This window comes from Staurois parvus, unplaced genomic scaffold, assembly GCF_062004578.1.
Source record: "Staurois parvus isolate SC_StPar_1 unplaced genomic scaffold, SC_StPar_1.0 ptg000447l, whole genome shotgun sequence".
Taxonomy (NCBI): Eukaryota; Metazoa; Chordata; class Amphibia; order Anura; family Ranidae; genus Staurois; species Staurois parvus.
Window position 1 is genome coordinate 901,384 of NW_028318243.1, and position 21,371 is coordinate 922,754.

At 48.3% G+C, this 21,371-nt stretch overlaps 1 protein-coding gene across 1 annotated transcript in view; it reads left to right on the plus strand.

The window, feature by feature from the left end:
• TAF1C (TATA-box binding protein associated factor, RNA polymerase I subunit C) overlaps positions 1-21,371 on the plus strand; it is a 74,255-nt gene that overhangs the window by 44,120 nt on the left and 8,764 nt on the right. Inside the window, exons 11-12 of the mRNA XM_089688157.1 lie at positions 2,227-2,362; positions 6,923-7,051. Coding sequence (XP_089544283.1) covers positions 2,227-2,362; positions 6,923-7,051 — 265 coding nt within the window. The remainder of the gene's footprint in view (positions 1-2,226; positions 2,363-6,922; positions 7,052-21,371) is intronic.

Consider the following 21,371-nt stretch of genomic DNA (forward strand, 5'->3'; position numbering starts at 1 on the left):
ATCTTATTGCCATTCCAGTCAATACTCAGCACTTTTGTCAAAGCCTGGCACTGACACCATCCCCTCTTTCCTTTTCTCAGCTAGATCCCTATAACCAACCAGTTCTGTGCCATAACCTGGTACCACCATCCTATTAATAAACAGAGGGCGCACTGGCCTATTGCATTGTCCTTAAAAAATGGCTTTAATGTATAAAATGGTAAGGGTTATACTCACAAAATGGACTATCTCATGAAAGTAGCACAATACAATGCGTAAAACATCAAGATGTAACAGAACGATGGAATCTCAACAGGCTGACGAGTTTTGAGGATTTATCCTTTTCCTCAGAGGGCTCTGCGGATGAGGATAAGTTCTCGAAACTCGTCAGCCTGTTGAGAGGTGGGCTCTGAGGAAGAGGATAAGTCTTTTAAACTCGTCAACCTGTTGAGAGGTGGGCTCTGAGGAAGAGGATAAGTCCTCGAAACTCGTCAGCCTGTTTAGAGGTGGGCTCTGAGGAAGAGGATAAGTCCTCGAAACTCGTCAGCCTGTAGAGAGGTCAGCTCTGAGAAAGAGGGTAGGTCCACGAAACTCATCAGCCTGTTGAGAGGTGGGCTCTGAGGAAGAGGATAAGTCCTCGAAACTCATCAGCCTGTTTAGAGGTGGGCTCTAAGGAAGAGGATAAGTCCTTGAAACTCGTCAACCTGTTGAGAGGTGGGCTCTGAGGAAGAGGATAAGTCCTTGAAACTCATCAGACTGTTGAGAGGTGGGCTCTGAGGAAGAGGATAAGTCCACGAAACTCATCAGCCTGTTGAGAGGTGGGCTCTGAGGAAGAGGATAAGTCCTCGAAGCTTGTCAGCCTTTTGAGAGGCGGGCTCTGAGGAAGAGGATAAGTCCTCAAAACTCGTCAGCCTGTTGAGAAGTGGGCTCTGAGGAAGAGGATAAGTCCTCGAAACTCGTCAGCATGTTGAGAAGTGGGCTGTGAGGAAGAGGATAAGTCCTCGAAACTCATCAGCCTGTGGAGAGGTGGGCTCTGAGGAAGAGGAATGAGTCCTCGAAGCTCGTCATCCTGTTGAGAGGTGGGCTCTGAGGAAGAGGGTAAGTCCTCGAAACTTGTCAGCCTTTTGAGAGGCGGGCTCTGAGGAAGAGGATAAGTCCTCGAAACTTGTCAGCCTTTTGAAAGGCAAGCTCTGAGTAAGAGGATAAGTCCTCAAAACTCGTCAGCCTGTTGAGAGATGGGCTCTGAGGAAGAGGATAAGTCCTTGAAACTCATCAGCCTGTTGAGAAGTGGGCTCTGAGGAAGAGGATAAGTCCTCGAAACTCGTCAGCCTGTTGAGAAGTGAGCTCTGAGGAAGAGGATAAGTGCTCGAAACTCGTCAGCCTGTTGAGAGGTGGGCTCTGAGGAAGAGGATGAGTCCTCGAAACTCATCAGCCTGTTGAGAAGTGGGCTCTTAGGAAGAGGGTAAGTCCTCAAAACTCGTCAGCCTGTGGAGAGGTGGGCTCTGAGGAAGAGGATGAGTCCTTGAAACTCGTCAGCCTGTTGAGAGGTGGGCTCTAAGGAAGAGGATAAGTCCTCGAAACTCGTCAGCCTGTGGAGAGGTGGGCTCTGAGGAAGAGGATAAGTCCTTGAAACTCATCAGCCTGTTGAGATTCCATCGTTCTGTTACATGTTGATGTTTTGCGGATTGTATTGTGCTGCTTTCATGAGATGAACATGCACTTTAGTCCATTTTGTGAGTACAATACTTACCATATTATACTTTATAGCCAGTGCGCCCTCTGTCTGTTTATTATTACAGTGCCTCTAGACTCCCCCAGTCTTGTGAGGGCAGCAAGGCGTCATCCTCATCCCATGAGGACCAAGACTACAGCCCACTAACCTTTTGGGCCTACTCTCCAAGCGCAGAAGTATTAAAGTTTTTCCAGTTCATTACCACCATCCTAACCCATCTGCCAGTGCCCACTTCCCACTCCTTCCATCATCCTATTGCCTGTTTCTTTGTATAACCAGCCAATACTCCACACTGTGGCACTGACACCCCTCTTTCCCTTTATGTGCTATATTATCCAGCCAGTATGGTGCCGAAGCCTGGTCCCGCCGCCTGGTACTGTTCCACCTGGCACTGTCCACCTCCTCCATCCTTCCTCTATCCTGTCCCCTCCTCCTCTCTATAGCCAGCCAGTAGCCAGTACTCTGCCCCAGCCCGGCTTTGCTCAGCAGTTTCCTTTCTTGTTGTCTTTCTTTAGATTGCAGCAAATCCACCAGAATGAAGAGACACTTTTCTTCCGCGACGAACCTCACTGGAGATGGAGTGACTTCACCTCCCACCCTCGTGTCCTCCTGTATGCTGACCGCACTGGGGTGCAGGCTGTAGACAGTCGGGTAAGCACCTCTTGGTGATTTCATGACATTGGCATTAGTTCTGTGTGCAACCGCGTTCACATCACAACTCTGTGGGGATCTCCTAGCCTACAGTACAATTTCAGCTAAAACCTAACTAGATCTATAGCTGTCCCCTCCCTCCTCCTAACACCTATGCCTACTAACCTGTGCAAAAAAAAAAAAAATATATATATATATATATACAGTTGCAAGAAAAAGTATGTGAACCCCTTGGGATTACGTGGAGTTTTGCATGAATTGGGCATAAAATGTGCTCTGAACGTCATCTAAGTCACAACAATAGAAGAACACAGTCTGCTGAACATAATACTACACAAACATTAGATGTTGCCATGGTTTAATTGCACATAACATGTAAACATTCACAGTGCAGGGAGGAAAAAGTATGTGAGGCCCTAGCTTAATGACTTCTCCCAGAGCTAATTGGAGCCAGGAGTGAGCCAACCTTGACTCCAATCAGTGTGAGGATATTGGATGTGTTGCTGACAGCTGTCCTGCCCTTAAAAAACACACACCTGTTTTGGGTTTACTGGTTTCAAGAAGCACTGTCTGATGTGAACCATGCCTCGCAGAAAAGAGCTCTCAGAAGACCTACGATCAAGAATTGTTGACTTGCATGAAGCTGGAAAGGGTTACAAAAGTATCTCCAAAAGCCTTGATGTTCATGTGTCCACGGTAAGACAGACTGTCTACAAATGGAGAAAGTTTAGCACTGTTGCTACTCTCCCTAGGCGTGGTCGTCCTGTAAAAATGACTGCAAGAGCACAGCGCAGAATGCTGCATGAGGTAAAGAAGAATCCCAGAGTGTCAGCTAAAGACCTACAGAAATCTCTGGCACATGCTAACATTTTTGTTGACACATCTACAATAAGGAAAACATTAAACAAGAATGGAGTACATGGGAGGACACCACGGAGGAAGCCATTGCTGTCCAAAAAGAATATTGCAGCACGTTTGAAGTTTGCAAAAGAGCACCTGGATGTTCCACAGCACTTCTGGCAAAATATACTGTGGACAGATGAAGCCAAGATTGAGTTGTTTGGGAAGAACACACAACACTATGTGTGGAGGAAAAAAGGCACAGCACACCAACATCAAAACCTCATCCCCACTGTGAAACATGGCGGAGGGAGCATCATGGTTTGGGGCTGCTTTGCTGCCTCAGGGCCTGGAGGGATTGTTGTCATTGATGGGGAAATTAATTCCAGAGTAAACTAAATCAAGACATTTTGCAGGAAAACATACGATTATCTGTCCGCCAACTGAAGCTCCGCAGAGGATGGGTGATGCAACAGGACAATGACCCAAAGCATACAAGTAATTCAACAAAACAATGGCTGCAACAGCACAGAATATGCCTTCTGGAGTGGCCCAGTCAGAGTCCTGACCTCAACCCGATTGAAATGCTGTGGCATGACCTTAAGAGAGCGATTCGCACCAGACATCCCAAGAATATTGCTACACTGAAACAGTTTTGTGAAGAGGAGTGGTCCAAAATGACTCCAGATCGTTGTGCAGGTCTGATCTGCAACTACAGGAAACGTTTGGTTGAGGTTATTGCTGCCAAAGGAGGGTCAACCAGTTATTAAGTCTAAAGGTTCACATACTTTTTCCTCCCTGCACTGTGAATGTTTACATGTTATGTGTAATTAAACCATGGCAACATCTAATGTTTGTGTAGTATTATGTTCAGCAGACTGTGTTCTTCTATTGTTGTGACTTAGATGACGTTCAGAGCACATTTTATGCCCAATTCATGCAAAACTCCACGTAATCCCAAGGGGTTCACATACTTTTTCTTGCAACTGTATACACACAGTGGGTAAAGTAAAAATTGAACACGTCACCATTTTTTCCGGTAAATATGTTTTTAAAAGGTGCTATTGACATTAAATTTTCACCACGTCGGTAACAACCCATGAAATCCATACATGCAAAGAAACCAAAACAAATAAAGTAAGTTCAGAAATTAAGTTATGTGTAATAAAATGGAATGGCACAGGGAAAAATTATTGAACACATGAAGAAAGGGAGATGCAAATGTAATTTGTTTTTTAACCCCCTACCTCCCCTAGTCCTAACCCTCTACCTCCTCTAGTCCTAACCACCTACCTCCTCTAGTCCTAACCCCCTACCTCCTCTAGTCCTAACCCCCTACCTCCTCTAGTCCTAATCCCCTACCTCCTCTAGTCCTAACCACCTACCTCCTCTAGTCCTAACCCCCTACTTCCTCTAGTCCTAACCACCTACCTCCTCTAGTCCTAACCACCTACCTCCTTTAGTCCTAACCCCCTACCTCCTCTAGTCCTAACCCCCTACCTCCTCTTGTTCTAACCACCTACCTCCTCTAGTTCTAACCACCTACCTCCTCTAGTCCTAACCGCTTGCCTCCTCTAGTTCTAACCCCCTACCTCCTCTAGTTCTAACCCCCTACCTCCTCTAGTCCTAACCTCTTGCCTCCTCTAGTCCTAACCTCTTGCCTCCTCTTGTCCTAACCCCCTACCTCCTGTAGTTCTAACCCCCTACCTCCTCCAGTCCTAACCTCTTGCCTCCTCTAGTCCTAACCTCCTACCTCCTCTAGTCCTAACCTCCTACCTCCTCTAGTCCTAACCTCCTACCTCCTCTAGTCCTAACCCCCACCTCCTCTAGTCCTAACCTCCTACCTCCTCTAGTCCTAACCTCCTACCTCCTCTAGTCCTAACCCCCACCTCCTCTAGTCCTAACCTCCTACCTCCTCTAGTCCTAACCTCCTACCTCCTCTAGTCCTAACCCCCTACCTCCTCTAGTCCTAACCCCCACCTCCTCTAGTCCTAACCCCTTACCTCCTCTAGTCCTAACCCCTTACCTCCTCTAGTCCTAACCTCCTACTTCCTCTAGTCCTAACCACTTGCCTCCTCTAGTCCTAACCTCCAACCTCTATTCCTAACCTCCTACTTCCTCTAGTCCTAACCTCCTACTTCCTCTAGTCCTAACCTCCTACTTCCTCTAGTCCTAACCTCCTACTTCCTCTAGTCCTAACCTCCTACTTCCTCTAGTCCTAACCTCCAACCTCCTCTAATCCTAAACTCCTACCTCCTCTAGTCCTAATCTCCTACCTCCTCTAGTCCTAACCCCCTACCTCCTCTAGTCCTGATCTCCTACCTCCTCTAGTCCTGACCCCCTACCCCCTCTATTCCTAACCTCCTACTTCCACTAGTCCTAACCCCCTACCTCCTCTAATCCTAACCTCCTACCGCCTCTAGTCCTAACCCCCTACCTCCTCTAGTCCTGATCTCCTACCTCCTCTAGTCCTGACCCCCTACCCCCTCTAGTCCTGACCCCCTACCCCCTCTATTCCTAACCTCCTACTTCCACTAGTCCTACCCCCCTACCGCCTCTAATCCTAACCTCCTACCTCCTCTAGTCCTGACCCCCTACCTCCTCTAGTCCTAACCCTCTACCTCCTCTAGTCCTAACCCTCTACCTCCTCTAGTCCTAACCCTCTACTTCCTCTAGTCCTAACCCCCTACCTCCTCTAGTCCTGATCTCCTACCTCCTCTAGTCCTGACCCCCTACCCCCTCTATTCCTAACCTCCTACTTCCACTAGTCCTGACCCCCTACCTCCTCTAATCCTAACCTCCTACCTCCTGTAGTCCTAACCCCCTACCTCCTCTAGTCCTGATCTCCTACGTCCTCTAGTCCTAACTTCCGCTAGTCCTAACCCCCGACCTCCTCTAATCCTAACCCCCAACCTCCTCTAATCCTAACCCCCTACGCCCCCCCCCTCTAGTCCTAACCCCCGACCTCCTCTAGTCCTAACCCCCGACCTCCTCTAATCCTAACCCCCAACCTCCTCTAATCCTAACCCCCTACGCCCCCCCTCTAGTCCTAACCTCCTACTTATTTTCTTTAAAACTGGTATGTTAACAGCATAAGTTCAGTCTGATCCCATGCTTGTACTAGCCGGCAATGGCCAGTAATCAGAAGACAGAAACTTGAACTGACAAAATACTAATTGTTTCCGGTTTCTAATACCATAGAGATGATTGGGGACCTCCTGGTTACCTATCAGCTCTATAACATGCCGGTGGAACCGCTGGTCTCAGTCCCCAGGACTGGAGATACACCGGGGGGTGGTGGGAGGGGACAGACGGCCCCTCCTGCCGCCTGTAAAAGCAATCCAGCAGCTAATTATCCACTAGGATGGCTTTTATGAAAAGAATTTGCTGCCCTAAAAAACAATACTGGGATGATGCTTGTAGCTGCAGGCAGGAAGGAATTTCTTCCCCTACAGGAGCAAATTGGATCGTGCTTTGCTGGTTTTTTGCCTTCCTCTGGATCAACTGTGGGTGTAGGATTATAACTTTTTTTTCATGGTTGCACTGGATGGACTTTAGTCTTTTTTTTTAGCCAGACTAACTATGAAGCAGTTATCATCACGGTATAACCACTGAAAGTCCAGGACGTCATGCAGTAAATGGTTAAAGATTGTCTTTGTGTGTGTATCCTTATCCAGGAGATAAATTCACGAACGTTCAGGTGATGTGTTGTCTCCTCAGGTGGAAGGTGGTCAGGGCTTGGACCTGTTTCGTATTGGTCAGGAGTCGTCATCCCACAGAGGAGAGAGGGTGATATTATCCCGCTGTCTGAGGGAGACTGAACCAGCTCAATTCCTGGTGACCACACAGGTACCGCTTCTTCTGTAGGCCGAAGTACAGGAAAAGGAGATGCAATCAGATCAGAGGGTTGGAGAGATGATTCACGCAGGAAATAAATACTCCCTTGCAATAGATCTTTTCAAAATCAGCCATATTGGCAGGGCCGTAGATAAGGGGGTAGCACCAGTCCTACATTATGGGGCCAGCAACTGGATGAATCGGATGTGAGCGGGGGGCAATTACTGGAACCGATCCCCATGTATGGCTCTCTGCAGCAGCTGAAAACCAGCGGGAGGGAGAGGAGAAGCCAGCTTTCAGCTGCTGCAGAGAGCCATACATGGGGAATCGGTTCCAGTTAAAGTGCTACTAAACCACGGGCCCTTCATTTACTATATCCGGTCTCCCCGGACCCTGCATTCACTATATCCGGTCTCTCCGGACCCTGCATTCTCTATATCCGCTCTCCTCGGACCCTGCATTCACTATATCCGCTCTCCCCGGACCCTGCATTCACTGTATCTGATCTCCCCGGACCCTGCATTCACTATATCTGGTCTCCCCGGACCCTGCATTCACTGTATCTGATCTCCCTGGACCCTGCATTCACTATATCCGCTCTCCCCAGACCCTGCATTCACTATATCCGGTCTCCCCGGACACTGCATTCACTATATCCGTTCTCCCCAGACCCTGCATTCACTATATCCGGTCTCCCCGGACCCTGCATTCACTATATCCGGTCTCCCCGGACCCTGCATTCACTATATCCGGTCTCCCCGGACCCTGCATTCACTATATCCGGTCTCCCCGGACCCTGCATTCACTATATCCGCTCTCCCCGGACCCTGCATTCACTATATCTGCTCTCCCCGGACCCTACATTCACTATATCTGGTCTCCGCGGACCCTGCATTCACTATATCTGGTCTCCCCGGACCCTGCATTTACTATATCTGGTCTCCCCCGACCCTGCATTCACTATATCCGCTCTCCCTGGACCCTACATTCACTATATCTGGTCTCCCCGGACCCTGCATTCACTATATCCGCTCTCCCCAGACCCTGCATTCACTATATCTGGTCTCCACGGACCCTCCATTCACTATATCCGCTCTCCCCGGACCCCGCATTCACTATATCCGCTCTCCCCGGACCCTGCATTCACTATATCTGCTCTCCCCGGACCCTGCATTCACTATATCCGCTTTCCCCGGACTCTGCATTCACTATATGCGCTCTCCCCAGACCCTGCATTCACTATATCCGCTCTCCCTGGATCCTGCATTCACTATATCCGCTCTCCCCACGGACCCTGCATTCACTATATCCGCTCTCCCCGGACCCTGCATTCACTATATCCGCTCTCCCCGGACCCTGCATTCACTATATCCGCTCTCCCCGGACCCCGCATTCACTATATCCAGTCTCCCCGGACCCTGCATTCACTATATCCGCTCTCCCTGGACCCTACATTCACTATATCGGGTCTCCGCGGACCCTGCATTCACTATATCCGCTCTCCCTGGACCCTACATTCACTATATCCGCTCTCCCCGGACCCTGCATTCACTATATCCGGTCTCCCCGGACCCTGCATTCACTATATCCGCTCTCCCCGGACCCTGCATTCACTATATCCGCTCTCCCCGGACCCTACATTCACTATATCTGGTCTCCCCGGACCCTGCATTCACTATATCCGCTCTCCCCAGACCTTGCATTCACTATATCTGGTCTCCGCGGACTCTCTATTCACTATATCTGGTCTCCCCGGACCCTGCATTCACTATATCCGCTCTCCCTGGACCCTGCATTCACTATATCCGCTCTCCCCAGACCTTGCATTCACTATATCTGGTCTCCGCGGACTCTCTATTCACTATATCTGGTCTCCCCGGACCCTGCATTCACTATATCCGCTCTCCCTGGACCCTACATTCACTATATCTGGTCTCCGCGGACCCTGCATTCACTATATCCGCTCTCCCTGGACCCTACATTCACTATATCTGGTCTCCCTGGACCCTGCATTCACTATATCCGGTCTCCCCGGACCCTGCATTCACTATATCCGCTCTCCCCGGACCCTGCATTCACTATATCCGCTCTCCCTGGACCCTACATTCACTATATCTGGTCTCCCCGGACCCTGCATTCACTATATCCGCTCTCCCCAGACCTTGCATTCACTATATCTGGTCTCCGCGGACTCTCTATTCACTATATCTGGTCTCCCCGGACCCTGCATTCACTATATCCGCTCTCCCTGGACCCTGCATTCACTATATCCGCTCTCCCCAGACCTTGCATTCACTATATCTGGTCTCCGCGGACTCTCTATTCACTATATCTGGTCTCCCCGGACCCTGCATTCACTATATCCGCTCTCCCCGGACCCTGCATTCACTATATCCGCTCTCCCCGGACCCTGCATTCACTATATCCGCTCTCCCTGGACCCTACATTCACTATATCTGGTCTCCCTGGACCCTGCATTCACTATATCCGGTCTCCCCGGACCCTGCATTCACTATATCCGCTCTCCCCGGACCCCGCATTCACTATATCTGTTCTCCCCGGACCCTGCATTCACTATATCCGCTCTCCCTGGACCCTGCATTCACTATATCCGCTCTCCCCGGACCCTGCATTCACTATATTCGCTCTCCCCGGACCCTGCATTCACTATATCTGCTCTCCCCGGACCCTGCATTCACTATATCTGCTCTCCCCGGACCCTGCATTCACTATATCCAGTCTCCCCGGACCCTGCATTCACTATATCCGCTCTCCCCTGGACCCTGCATTCACTATATCTGGTCTCCGCGGACCCTGCATTCACTATATCCGTTCTCACACAGTACACACAACATGCAAAATGCAATAATTTTAGTAAATATAAACTGCTAAATACCTTTTCTCATCAGCAGTATATAGCAGTCTTGTGACTTCTATCAGTGTCCAGCAGAGCACTGATAAAGCTTGTAGGAGGAGTTTTCATTCTCCCTTGATTGTCCTTTGACAGTGCCGATTGGCCCTGTGCTGATCATATGCACTCTCCCAAGAAAAAAAAACTCTAGCAATACACACCAAACTGCGCTTTTACAGAGTGTCCCCAATGCTCTGTTCTATCAGCAAATGGATTGGGGACAGTAGAAGAAGGGGAGGATCAAGGAAGACGGGATCAAACAGCTTTTTTAAACAATGCAGAGTATTAACCCCTTAGGTTCCACAGTGAGTATAACAAGCATGCTTTACTGTATATACAAACTGATTTTATTATTGGTTCAGTAACACTTTAAATCCCCCCTGCTGCACCCATCACCCTCCCTGTGCACCATACCTCCCCCCCCCCCCCGTGTGCCCCCACCCCAGCAGAGCTGTTGGCTTCCCTCCTCTCCTTCCTGCTGGCAGCTGCAAGCACACATTAGGAAGCTTCAGGATGGAGAGTGGGGGAAGGGTCAGGTAAATATGTCACTTTTACCGGCCCATTTTGTTTGAATGAACACAATGAGTGATCAGTACTTATTCACTGTTCATTCGTACCTGAAGCATAGTAAACTTTTTTTTTTTTTTTTTTTGAGGCGGGGGGGTTTGGTCGCCTGTCAGGTTGGCTGTATGGGGCCCCGTGGTTTCTAACAGCAGCCCCGCATTTTAGCCAGACATGCTGGCTATTTATGCTCAGTAGAATGGATGAAATGCCGCTATTGTCTCCTTCCTGAACAAGGTTGGGTCCTACAGGACATAGTGGTGATGTCGGGTCTAGCTCACAGAGGGGTACCAGGCATAGCCAGACGTCTGATTCTAAGGATTTTTCTGCAAGCTCTTCTAAGGCAGTAAGGATCTCTGATTATTAATGCTTTTCTTTGCTGGGGGCAAATTGGAAATGTTTTCTAGTCTAGCGAAGGGTCTCTAGAACGGACCTCCCAAGATCATTTCTATGTGTCCCCATTGCTTCTTATCCTCAATAAAAACATAGATTTAATGTAAAATCACCATATAAATGTGCATGACGTCATTGCTGTAGAATGCAGCTATCCCTGGTTACAGGCCTTGGCAGGTTATGGGGTTAACTCCAGCTCCCCCCGGGTTTAACCACTTCTCGTCCGGCCGTTGTATATAAACGGCCTCCCCGCCCCCTGCTTGTGCGCGCTCCCTGGGAGCGCGCAGCACCGCGATACGGTGCCCGCTGTGTCCTCAGGACACGTTGGAACACCTATCGTCGTACGGGACCTCTGTGCGAGGTCCCGATCATGTGATCACTGATTGGCCAATCAGTGATCACATGCAGAGTAGTAAGCAAGATGTCACTTGTGACATCATTGCTTACTATGTGTGAAATCTGTGAATGATCACAGAGGTCACATGGTACAGGGCTATTCACAACAGCCTTGTACCATGTGACAAGCTGTGACCAATCACAGCTCACACAGTAGCTCTCAATGGCTGCAAGAATGCAGCCAGAGAGAAGGAGAAATTATTGCTTTTACAGCCTTTATGGGTGTAAAAGCAATCGGTGTAAAAAAAAAAAAAAATCTTCATCACCCCCCACAAGTAGTACAGTGTCACCATGGTGACACTGTACTGCTAGGATGACAGTATGTTAAAAAAACATAAATAATATAAAAAAAATTTTTTAAAAAATGTTTAAAAATTATAATTTTTGGTTCTAAACTAATTTGTGTTTTTTTTTGTACTATAAAGATAACAATAAATTTTGGGCAAGATTTATGATGAAATATTATTTATTTGCTAAATTTTATAAGAAAAACACTTTTTTCAAAATTTTTGGACTTTTTCATTTACATAGCAAAAAAAATAAAAATCCCAGCGGTGAATAAATACCACCAAAATAAAGCTTTATCTGTCTCAAAAAAATGCTAAAAAGTTCATATGGGTGTTGCATGACCACGCAATTGTCATTCAAAGTGTGATAGCACTGAAAGCTGAAAATTGGCCAGGACAGGAAGGGGGTGAAAGTGTCCGGACTAGAAGGGGGTGAAAGTGTCCAGACCGGAAGGGGGGGAAAGTGTCCGGACTGGAAGGGGGGGAAAGTGTCCAGACCGGAAGGGGGGGAAAGTGTCAAGACTGGAAGGGGGGAAAGCGTCCGGACTGGAAGGGGGTGAAAGTGTCCGGACTGGAAGGGGGGGGAAAGTGTCCGGACTGGAAGGGGGTGAAAGTGTCCGGACTGGAAGGGGAGAATGTGTCCGGACTGGAAGGGGGGTGAAAGTGTCCGGACTGGAAGGGGGGGGGAAGTGTCCGGACAGGAAGGGGGTGAAGGTGTCTGGACTGGAAGGGGGGGAAAGTGTCCGGACTGGAAGGGGGGGAAAGTGTCCGGACTGGAAGGGGGGGGGAAGTGTCCGGACTGGAAGGGGGGGGGGGAAGTGTCCGGACTGGAAGGGGGTGAAAGTGTCCGGACTGGAAGTGGTTAAGGCATCTCTGGTTCACCACTGCTGTCACTTTATACCTCAAAAGGCTTCTTGTCTCACCAGCCGCTCGCTCAGTATAGAAAATAACGAAAAGCAAACGCCATTGTTAAAAAAAACTCCTTGTGACGAAACGCGTTGGTGACAGCTGTGAGTCAGATGTTCTTGGAACCCTGAGGCTGCATATCGGTTGTTACTCTCTCTGCCTAAATGTGAGTGCTATTTTATACCAAAATAAAGGATTTTTTATGATATGCTTTTCTGTATTTACTGAGCAACAGGTTTGATAACAAGTCCATCGGAGCATAAGGTGACAACAGTGGCGAGTCAGAGGTGCCTTAACCCAGAGGGAAGGTGGAGTTAGCCCTATAATCTACTGAGGGGTGCTGGACTGACCTAAGAGGGGTGTCAGAAGTTGCTTTTAACCCTATAATTATCGAGTGCTTATGTACATTTGGTGTGCATGCTATAATTTTATATATATACACACACTGCTCGAAAAAAATGAAAGGAACACTTTGAAAACCCATCAGATCTCAATGGGGAGAAATCTCCTGCTGGATCTCTATACTGACATGGACGGGGGATGGGTGAGGAACGTAAGGACGCCCCATCGTTCGATAGAAATGAAAATGATCGACCTACAGAGGACTGAATTCAAAGACACCCCGAAAATCAAAGTGAAAAAATGATGCAGCGGGCGAGTCCATTTTGATGAAATTTCATTGCAGCAACTCAAAATGGTTGAACTGGATGGACTTTTGTCTTTTTTCAGCCAGACTAACTATGTAAGAATGGTCCTCAGTAGTTTGTGTGGCCCCCACTTGCTTGTATGCATGCCTGACAACGTTGGGGGAGGCTCCTAATGAGACCACGGATGGTGTCCTGGGGGATTTCCTCCCAGATCCGGACCAAGGCATCACTGAGATCCTGGACAGTCTCAGGTGCACCCTGGCGGCGTCGGATGGACCGAAACATGACATCCCAGAGGTGTTCTATTGGATTTAGGTCAGGCGAGCATGGGGGCCATTCAGTGGTATCAATTCCTTCATCCTCCAGGAACGGCCTGCATACTCTCCCCACATGAGGCCGGGCATTGTCGTGCACCAGGAGGAACCCAGGACCCACTGCACCAGCGTAGGGTCTGACAATGGGTCCAAGGATTTCATCCCGATACCTAATGGCAGTCAGGGTGCCATTGTCTAGCCTGTAGAGGTCTGTGCGTCCCTCCATGGAAATGCCTTTCCAGACCATCACTGACCCACCACCAAATTGGTCATGCTGAACCATGTTACAGGCAGCAGAACGTTCTCCACGGCTTCTCCAGACCCTTTCACGTCTGTCACATGTGCTCAGGGTGAACCTGCTCTCATCTGTGAAAAGCACAGGGCGCCAGTGGTGGACCTGCCAATTCTGGTGTTCAATGAAAAATGCCAATCGAACTTCATGGTGCCGGGCAGTGAGCACAGGGCCCACTAGAGGCTGGCCGGCCCTCAGGCCACCCTCATGAAGTCTGTTTCTGATTGGTTGGATACATTCACACCAGTGGCCTGCTGGAGGTCATTTTGTAGGACTCTGACACCTAAAGTATTTGGCATAGAAGCCATACTAGGTGACATTGACACAGGCAGAAAGTTCCGCAAGCTCTGCAAAACAGAATCCTTTTGGATCCATCATTTGGGCTCCCTGGTCCCCAAGGGTCTCAATGATGCACTAGATATTCAGTCTCTTATATACGTTGTAGATCTTTCAGTTATAGCACAAGAGACATTCATCACAGGTGCCACTCCATAGCCCTTTACTGGGCCTTTGACTTTGAACCTTTGGTGCGTTTTTCCCGGCTCTTGGTTGTCAGATCCTTATCACGCATTAAAACCCACAGTACATCATGGGCTCCAAACTGAGGGTTTTGTCCTTATGAGTCCAGATTACATTATGAACCTTATTATTATGAAGTACATCCTGAACTCAGCGGCCAGACTCATCCACCTTACCAACCGCTCCGTATCCGCCACCCCCCTCTGTCATTCCCTCCACTGGCTCCCAATTGCCCAACGCATTAAATTCAAATTACTAACACAGACATACAAAGCTATTCATAATACTGCCCCAAACTACCTCACCGACCTGATACCCAAATACCACCCAACACTCACTCTTCTCTCCTCACAAGACCTCCTACTCTCTAGCTCCCTGGTCTCCTCCTCCCATGCCCGACTGCAGGACTTCTCCAGGGCTTCCCCCATCCTCTGGAACTCACTACCCCAATCCATCAGACTGTCACCTACCCTCCTCACCTTTAGGCGCACCCTGAAAACCCATCTCTTCAGGGAAGCCTACCCCGCCCTCACCTAACTGCCGATCTCCTCCACTCCTCCTACCACTCCATCCCCCACAGCTATTTCCTCCTGTACCACTATCCCCTCCCTCCTCATGTGTTTCTACCAAACAGTTCTATTTTGGTTTCATCTGACCATATGACATTCTCCCAATCCTCTTCTGGATCATCCAAATGCTCTCTAGCAAACTTCAGACGCGCCCGGACATGTACTTTCTTAAGCAGGGGGACACGTCTGGCACTGCAGGATCTGAGTCCCTGGCGGCATAGTGTGTTACTGATGGTAGCCTTTGTTACGTTGGTCCCTGCTCTCTGCAGGTCATTCACTAGGTCCCCCCGTGTGGTCCTGGGATTTTTGCTCACCGTTCTTGTGATCATTTTGACCCCACGGGGTGAGATCTTGCGTGGAGCCCCAGATGGAGGGAGATTATCAGTGGTTTTGTATGTCTTCCATTTTCTAATTATTGCTCCCACAGTTGATTTGTTCACACCAAGCTGCTTGCCTATTGCAGATTCAGTCTTCCCAGCCTGGTGCAGGTCTACAATTTTGTTTCTGGTGTCCTTCGACAGCTCTTTGGTCTTCACCATAGTAGAGTTTGGAGTGTGACTGTTTGAGGTTGTGGACAGGTGTCTTTTATACTGATAACAAGTTCAAACAGGTGCCATTGATACAGGTAATGAGTGCAGGACAGAGGAGCCTCTTAAAGAAGAAGGTACAGGTCTGTGAGAGCCAGAAATCTTGCTTGTTTGTAGGTGACCAAATACTTATTTTCCACCATAATTTGCAAATAAATTCTTTCCAAATCAGCCAATGTGATTGTCTGGATTTGTTTTCTCATTTTGTCTCTCATAGTTGAGGTCTACCTATGATGCCAATTACAGGCCTCTCTCATCTTTGTAAGTGGGAGAACTTGCACAATCGGTGGCTGACTAAATACTTTTTTGCCCCATTGTATGACCACTCACTCCCTAAGATTTATCTTTCTTGACTTACCATTTGGGTGGAATTTGGTGGGCCCCACCCCTTTTTCGTCTTGCATGGAGGGGGTGTGGCTATACCTACTCACATCATTCAGTCCCTTATATATAGAACAGTAATATGTCTATGATTTTAAGCTCTGAGGAGGGGAGTGTGATTCCCAAAATGCGTTAGCTTATCACGCCTAAGGATCCCCGCTACTTGGGACATACTCCTTTGGCTCTTTGTCCCTGGTTTGACCTTTGGTTTGTGAGTATGCACTTTTATGGTTTTAAATAAATTCCCTCTTTTTTACCATGGTAATGCATGAGGAGAGTGCGCCCTTTCTTTGCTTTCTTTTGTCAGGTCTCTGGCAGGGCTCATCCTGTTTCTCCTTGCACAAAGGAGCAGATACCGGTCCTGCTGATGGGTTAAGGACCTTCTAGGGACCTGTCCAGCTCTCCTAGAGGAACTGCCTGTCTCCTGGAATCTCCTCCATGCTCTTGAGACTGTGCTGGGAGACACAGCAAACCTTCTGGCAATGGCACTTATTGATGTGCCATCCTGGAGGAGTTGGACTGCCTGAGCAACCTCTGTAGGGTCCAGGTATGGCCTCATGCTACCTGTAGTAACACTGACCCTAGCCAAATGCAAATCTTGTGAAAAACAGTCAGAAAAGATGAATAGAGAAAAAAATGTTAGTGGCCTCCACCTGTAAAACCATTCATGTTTTTGGGTTCATCTCATTGTTGCCCATCTAGTGCACCTGTTGTTAATTTCATTACCACCAAAGCAGCTGAAACTGATTACCACCCCCCTCTGCTACTTACCTGACCAGATCCATATCCCAGGAATTTCAGTGACTTGATGCTATACTCTGATTACAAAGTGTTCTTTTAATTTTTTTAAGCAATGTGGGTGTATGTATGTATGTGTGTTTATGTATACTCTATATTGCCAAACGTATTCCTCCAATTCATTGGATTCCGGTGCTGCTCCGATCATCTCCATGTCCACAGGTGTATACAATCATCCCCTAGGCATGCAGACTGCTTCTACAAACATATGTGAAAGAATGGGTCGCTCTCAGGAGCTCAGTGACTCCAAGCGTGGTCCCGTGATAGGTGGCCACCTGTGCAATAAGTCCATCCGTGACATTTCCTGGTTACTAAATATTCCACGCTCAACTGTTAGTGGGATTATAACAAAGTGGAAGCAACTGGGAACAACAGCCACTCAGCCACCAAGTGGTAGGCCACGTCACATGACAGGGCGGGGTCAGCGCACAGTGTGCAGAGGTCGCCAACTGTCTGCAGAGTCAACAGCTAAAGACCTCCAAACTTGGTGTGGCTTTCAGTTGAGCCCAACAACAGTGCATAGAGAGCTTCATGGAATGGGTTTCCATGGCCGAGCAGTCTTTCATCACCAATTGCAATGCAAAGCGTCGGATGCCATGGTGTAAAGCACGCCACCACTGGATTATAGAGCAGTGGAGACGTGTTCTCTGGAGTGACCAATCACACTTCTCTGTCTGGCAATCCGATGGACGTGTCTGGGTTTGGCAGTTGCCAGGAGAACGATACTTGCCTGACTGCATTGTGCCAAGTGTAAAGTTTGGTGGAGGGGGATTATGGTGTGAGGTTGTTTTTCAGGGGTTTGACTTGGTCTTAGGGCGTCAGCATACCAAGACATTTTGGATAATTTCATGCTCCCAACTTTGTGGGAAGAGTTTGGGGATGGCCCCTTCCTGTTCCAACATGACTGCACACCAGTGCACAAAGCAAGGTCCATAAAGACATGGAGGAGCCAGTTTGGGGTGGAGGAACTTGACTGGCCTGCACAGAGTCCTGATCTCAACCCCATAGAACCAGGCCTCCTCCCCCGACATCAGTGCCTGACCTGACAAATGTGCTTCTGGAAAAACGATCCAACCTTTCCATAGCCACCTCCTAAACCTTGTGGACGGCCTTCCCAGAAGAGTTGAAGCTGTTATAGCTGCAAAGGGCGGAGCCAACCCAATGTTGAACCCTAAGAGTGGGATGCCATTAAAGTTCATGTGCGTGTAAAGTCAGGCGGCCCAATACTTTTGGCAATATAGAGTGTGTGAGAATTTGGAGGCCGAGTCAACATCTTAAACGTGTTCCTCAAACCATTTTTTAATTCATCAGACCAGGTCAACTTCTTCCTTTGCTCTGTGTTCCAGTTCTTATGCTCATGTGCTCATTGTACGTGCTTTTGGCTATAGACATGGGTCAGCATGGACACCCAGACCTGTTTGCGGCTACACAGCCCCTTACACAACAAACCACAATGCTCTGTCTGTCCTGATACCTTTCTATTCGAACCAACATTCACTTTTTCAGCAATCTGAGCTCTAGTAGCTCTTCTTTTGGATCGGACTACACGGACCAGCCTTTGCTCCCCATGTCCATCAGTGAGGCTTAGCCGCCCATGACCCTTTCACCGGTTCACTGGTTTCCCTTGCTTGAACCATTTTTGATCAGTCCTGACCACTGTAGATGGGGAACATCACACAAGAGCTGCAGTTTTGGACTTGCTCTGACCCAGTCATCTAGACATTACAATTTGGCCCTTATCAAAGTCCCTCAATTCCTTACACTTGCCTATTTTTTTTCTGCTTTCAACACATCAACTTCAGGGACAACATGTTCACTTGTTGCCTAATTAATCCCACCCACTTTCAGGTGCTGTTAAAACAAGATAATCAATGTTACTCACTTTTATCTGCTGGTGGTCTTCATGTTATGGGTGATCGGAGTATATTTATAATTATATGTGATAATATTTAGGTGGATGTTTTTAGGTGTTCAGCTGCTAAACTAAGGGATCAATGAATGCAATAAATGCTGGTTCAACATTGTTATTAGTCATGGTATGATGTCATGGTGAGCAGGGCACACCAGGGGTCTCCTGGCCTGTCAGTCAAGGTACAGTGGGGCAAAAAAGTATTTAGTCAGCCACCAATTGTGCAAGTTCCCCCACTTAAAAAGATGAGAGAGGCCTGTAATTGGCATCATAGGTAGACCTCAACTATGAGAGACAAAATCCAGAAAAAAAATCCAGACAATCACATTGGCTGATTTGGAAAGAATTTATTTGCAAATTATGATGGAAAATAAGTATTTGGTCAATATCAAAAGTTCATCTCAATACTTTGTTATATATCCTTTGTTGGCAATGACAGAAGTCAAACGTTTCCTGTAAGTCTTCACAAGGTTGGCACACACTGTTGCTGGTATGTTGGCCCATCCTCCATGCAGATCTCCTCTAGAGCAGTGATGTTTTGGGGCTGTCGCTGGGCAACACAGACTTTCAACTCCCTCCAAAGGTTTTCTATGGGGTTGAGATCTGGAGACTGGCTAGGCCACTCTAGGACCTTGAAATGCTTCTTACGAAGCCACTCCTTCGTTGCCCGGGCGGTATGTTTGGGATCATTGTCATGTTGGAAGACCCAGCCACTTTTCATCTTCAATGCCCTTGCTGATGGAAGGAGGTTGGCACTCACACATGGCCCCATTCATTCTGTCCTGTACATGGATCAGTCGTCCTGGTCCCTTTGCGGAGAAACAGCCCCAAAGCATGATGTTGCCACCCCCATGCTTCACAGTAGGTATGGTGTTCTTTGGATACAACTCAGCATTCTCTCTCCTCCAAACACGACAAGTTGTGTTTCTACCAAACAGTTCTATTTTGGTTTCATCTGACCATATGACATTCTCCCAATCCTCTTCTGGATCATCCAAATGCTCTCTAGCAAACTTCAGATGGGCCCGGACATGTACTGGCTTAAGCAGGGGGACACGTCTGGCACTGCAGGATCTGAGTCCCTGGCGGCGTAGTGTGTTACTGATGGTAGCCTTTGTTACGTTGGTCCCAGCTCTCTGCAGGTCATTCACTAGGTCCCTCCGTGTGGTCCTGGGATTTTTGCTTTCCGTTCTTGTGATCATTTTGACCCCACGGGGTGAGATCTTGCGTAGAGCCCCAGATCGAGGGAGATTATCAGTGGTCTTGTATGTCTTCCATTTTCTAATTATTGCTCCCACAGTTGATTTGTTCACACCAAGCTGCTTGCCTATTGCAGATTCAGTCTTCCCAGCCTGGTGCAGGTCTACAATTTTGTTTCTGGTGTCCTTCGACAGCTCTTTAGTCTTCACCATAGTGGAGTTTGGAGTGTGACTGTTTGAGGTTGTGGACATGTGTCTTTTATACTGATAACAAGTTCAAACAGGTGCCATCGATACAGGTAATAATTGCAGGACAGAGGAGCCTCTTAAAGAAGAAGGTACAGGTCTGTGAGAGCCAGAAATCTTGCTTGTTTTTAGGTGACCAAATACTTATTTTCCACCATAATTTTCAAATAAATTCTTTCCAAATCAGCCAATGTGATTGTCTGGATTTTTTTTCTCATTTTGTCTCTCATAGTTGAGGTCTACCTTTGATGCCAATTACAGGCCTCTCTCATCTTTTTAAGTGGGAGAACTTGCACAATTGGTGGTGACTAAATACTTTTTTGCCCCACTGTATGATGTCATGATGGGTGGGACAGATCTGGAGTCTGAAATGCCCAGCTGCTCCCGCTACAACAAATTGAGAACTAATGACTGTTGCTCTTAGAAATCAACTACAAAGATGAAAGTACACAACCAGCTTGTTGTCCAGGGGGTAGAGGGTTAATACTAGAGGGGTAGAGGGTTAGGACTAGAGGGGGGTAGGGGGTTAGGACTAGAGGGGGGTAGGAGGTTAGGACTAGAGGGGGGTAGGAGGTTAGGACTAGAGGGGGTAGGAGGTTAGGACTAGAGGAGGTAAGAGGTTATGACTAGAGGGGGGTAGGAGGTTAGGACTAGAGGGGGTGGGATGTTAGGACTAGAGGGGGTGGGAGGTTAGAACTAGAGGGGGTGGGAGGTTAGGACTAGAGGGGGTGGGGGGTTAGGACTAGAGGGGGTGGGGGGTTAGGACTAGAGGGTGTAGGAGGTTAGGACTAGAGGGGGAAGGAAGTTAGGACTAGAGAGGGTAGGAGGTTAGGACTAGAGAGGGTAGGAGGTTAGGACTATAGGGGCGTAGGAGGTTAGGACTAGAGGAGGTAGGAGGTTAGGACTAGAGAGGGTAGGAGGTTAGGACTAGAGAGGGTAGGAGGTTAGGACTAGAGAGGGTGAGAAGTTAGGACTAGAGGGGGTTGGGAGTTAGGACTAGAGGGGATGGGAGGTTAGGACTAGAGGGGATGGGGGGTTAGGACTAGAGGGGGTGGGGGGTTAGGACTAGAGGAGGTAGGGGGTTAGGACTAGAGGGGGTGGCAGGTTAGGACTAGAGGGGGTAGGAGGTTAGGACTAGAGGGGGTGGGAGGTTAGGACTAGAGGGGGTGGGAGGTTAGGACTAGAGGGGGTGGGGGATTAGGACTAGAGGGGGTGGGGGGTTAGGACTAGAGGGGGTGGGGGGTTAGGACTAGAGGGGGTGGGAGGTTAGGGCTTGTTACTTTATTCTTCTTGAGCCAATCACAGGTTCACATTTTAGAATCACAGATTGGAGGCTTTTATTCTGGAGCCATAGAACTAATACTGAATATATTTTCCAGCGCTGGTCTTTATTTCTGGTCTGTTGTTCTCCTTCTTT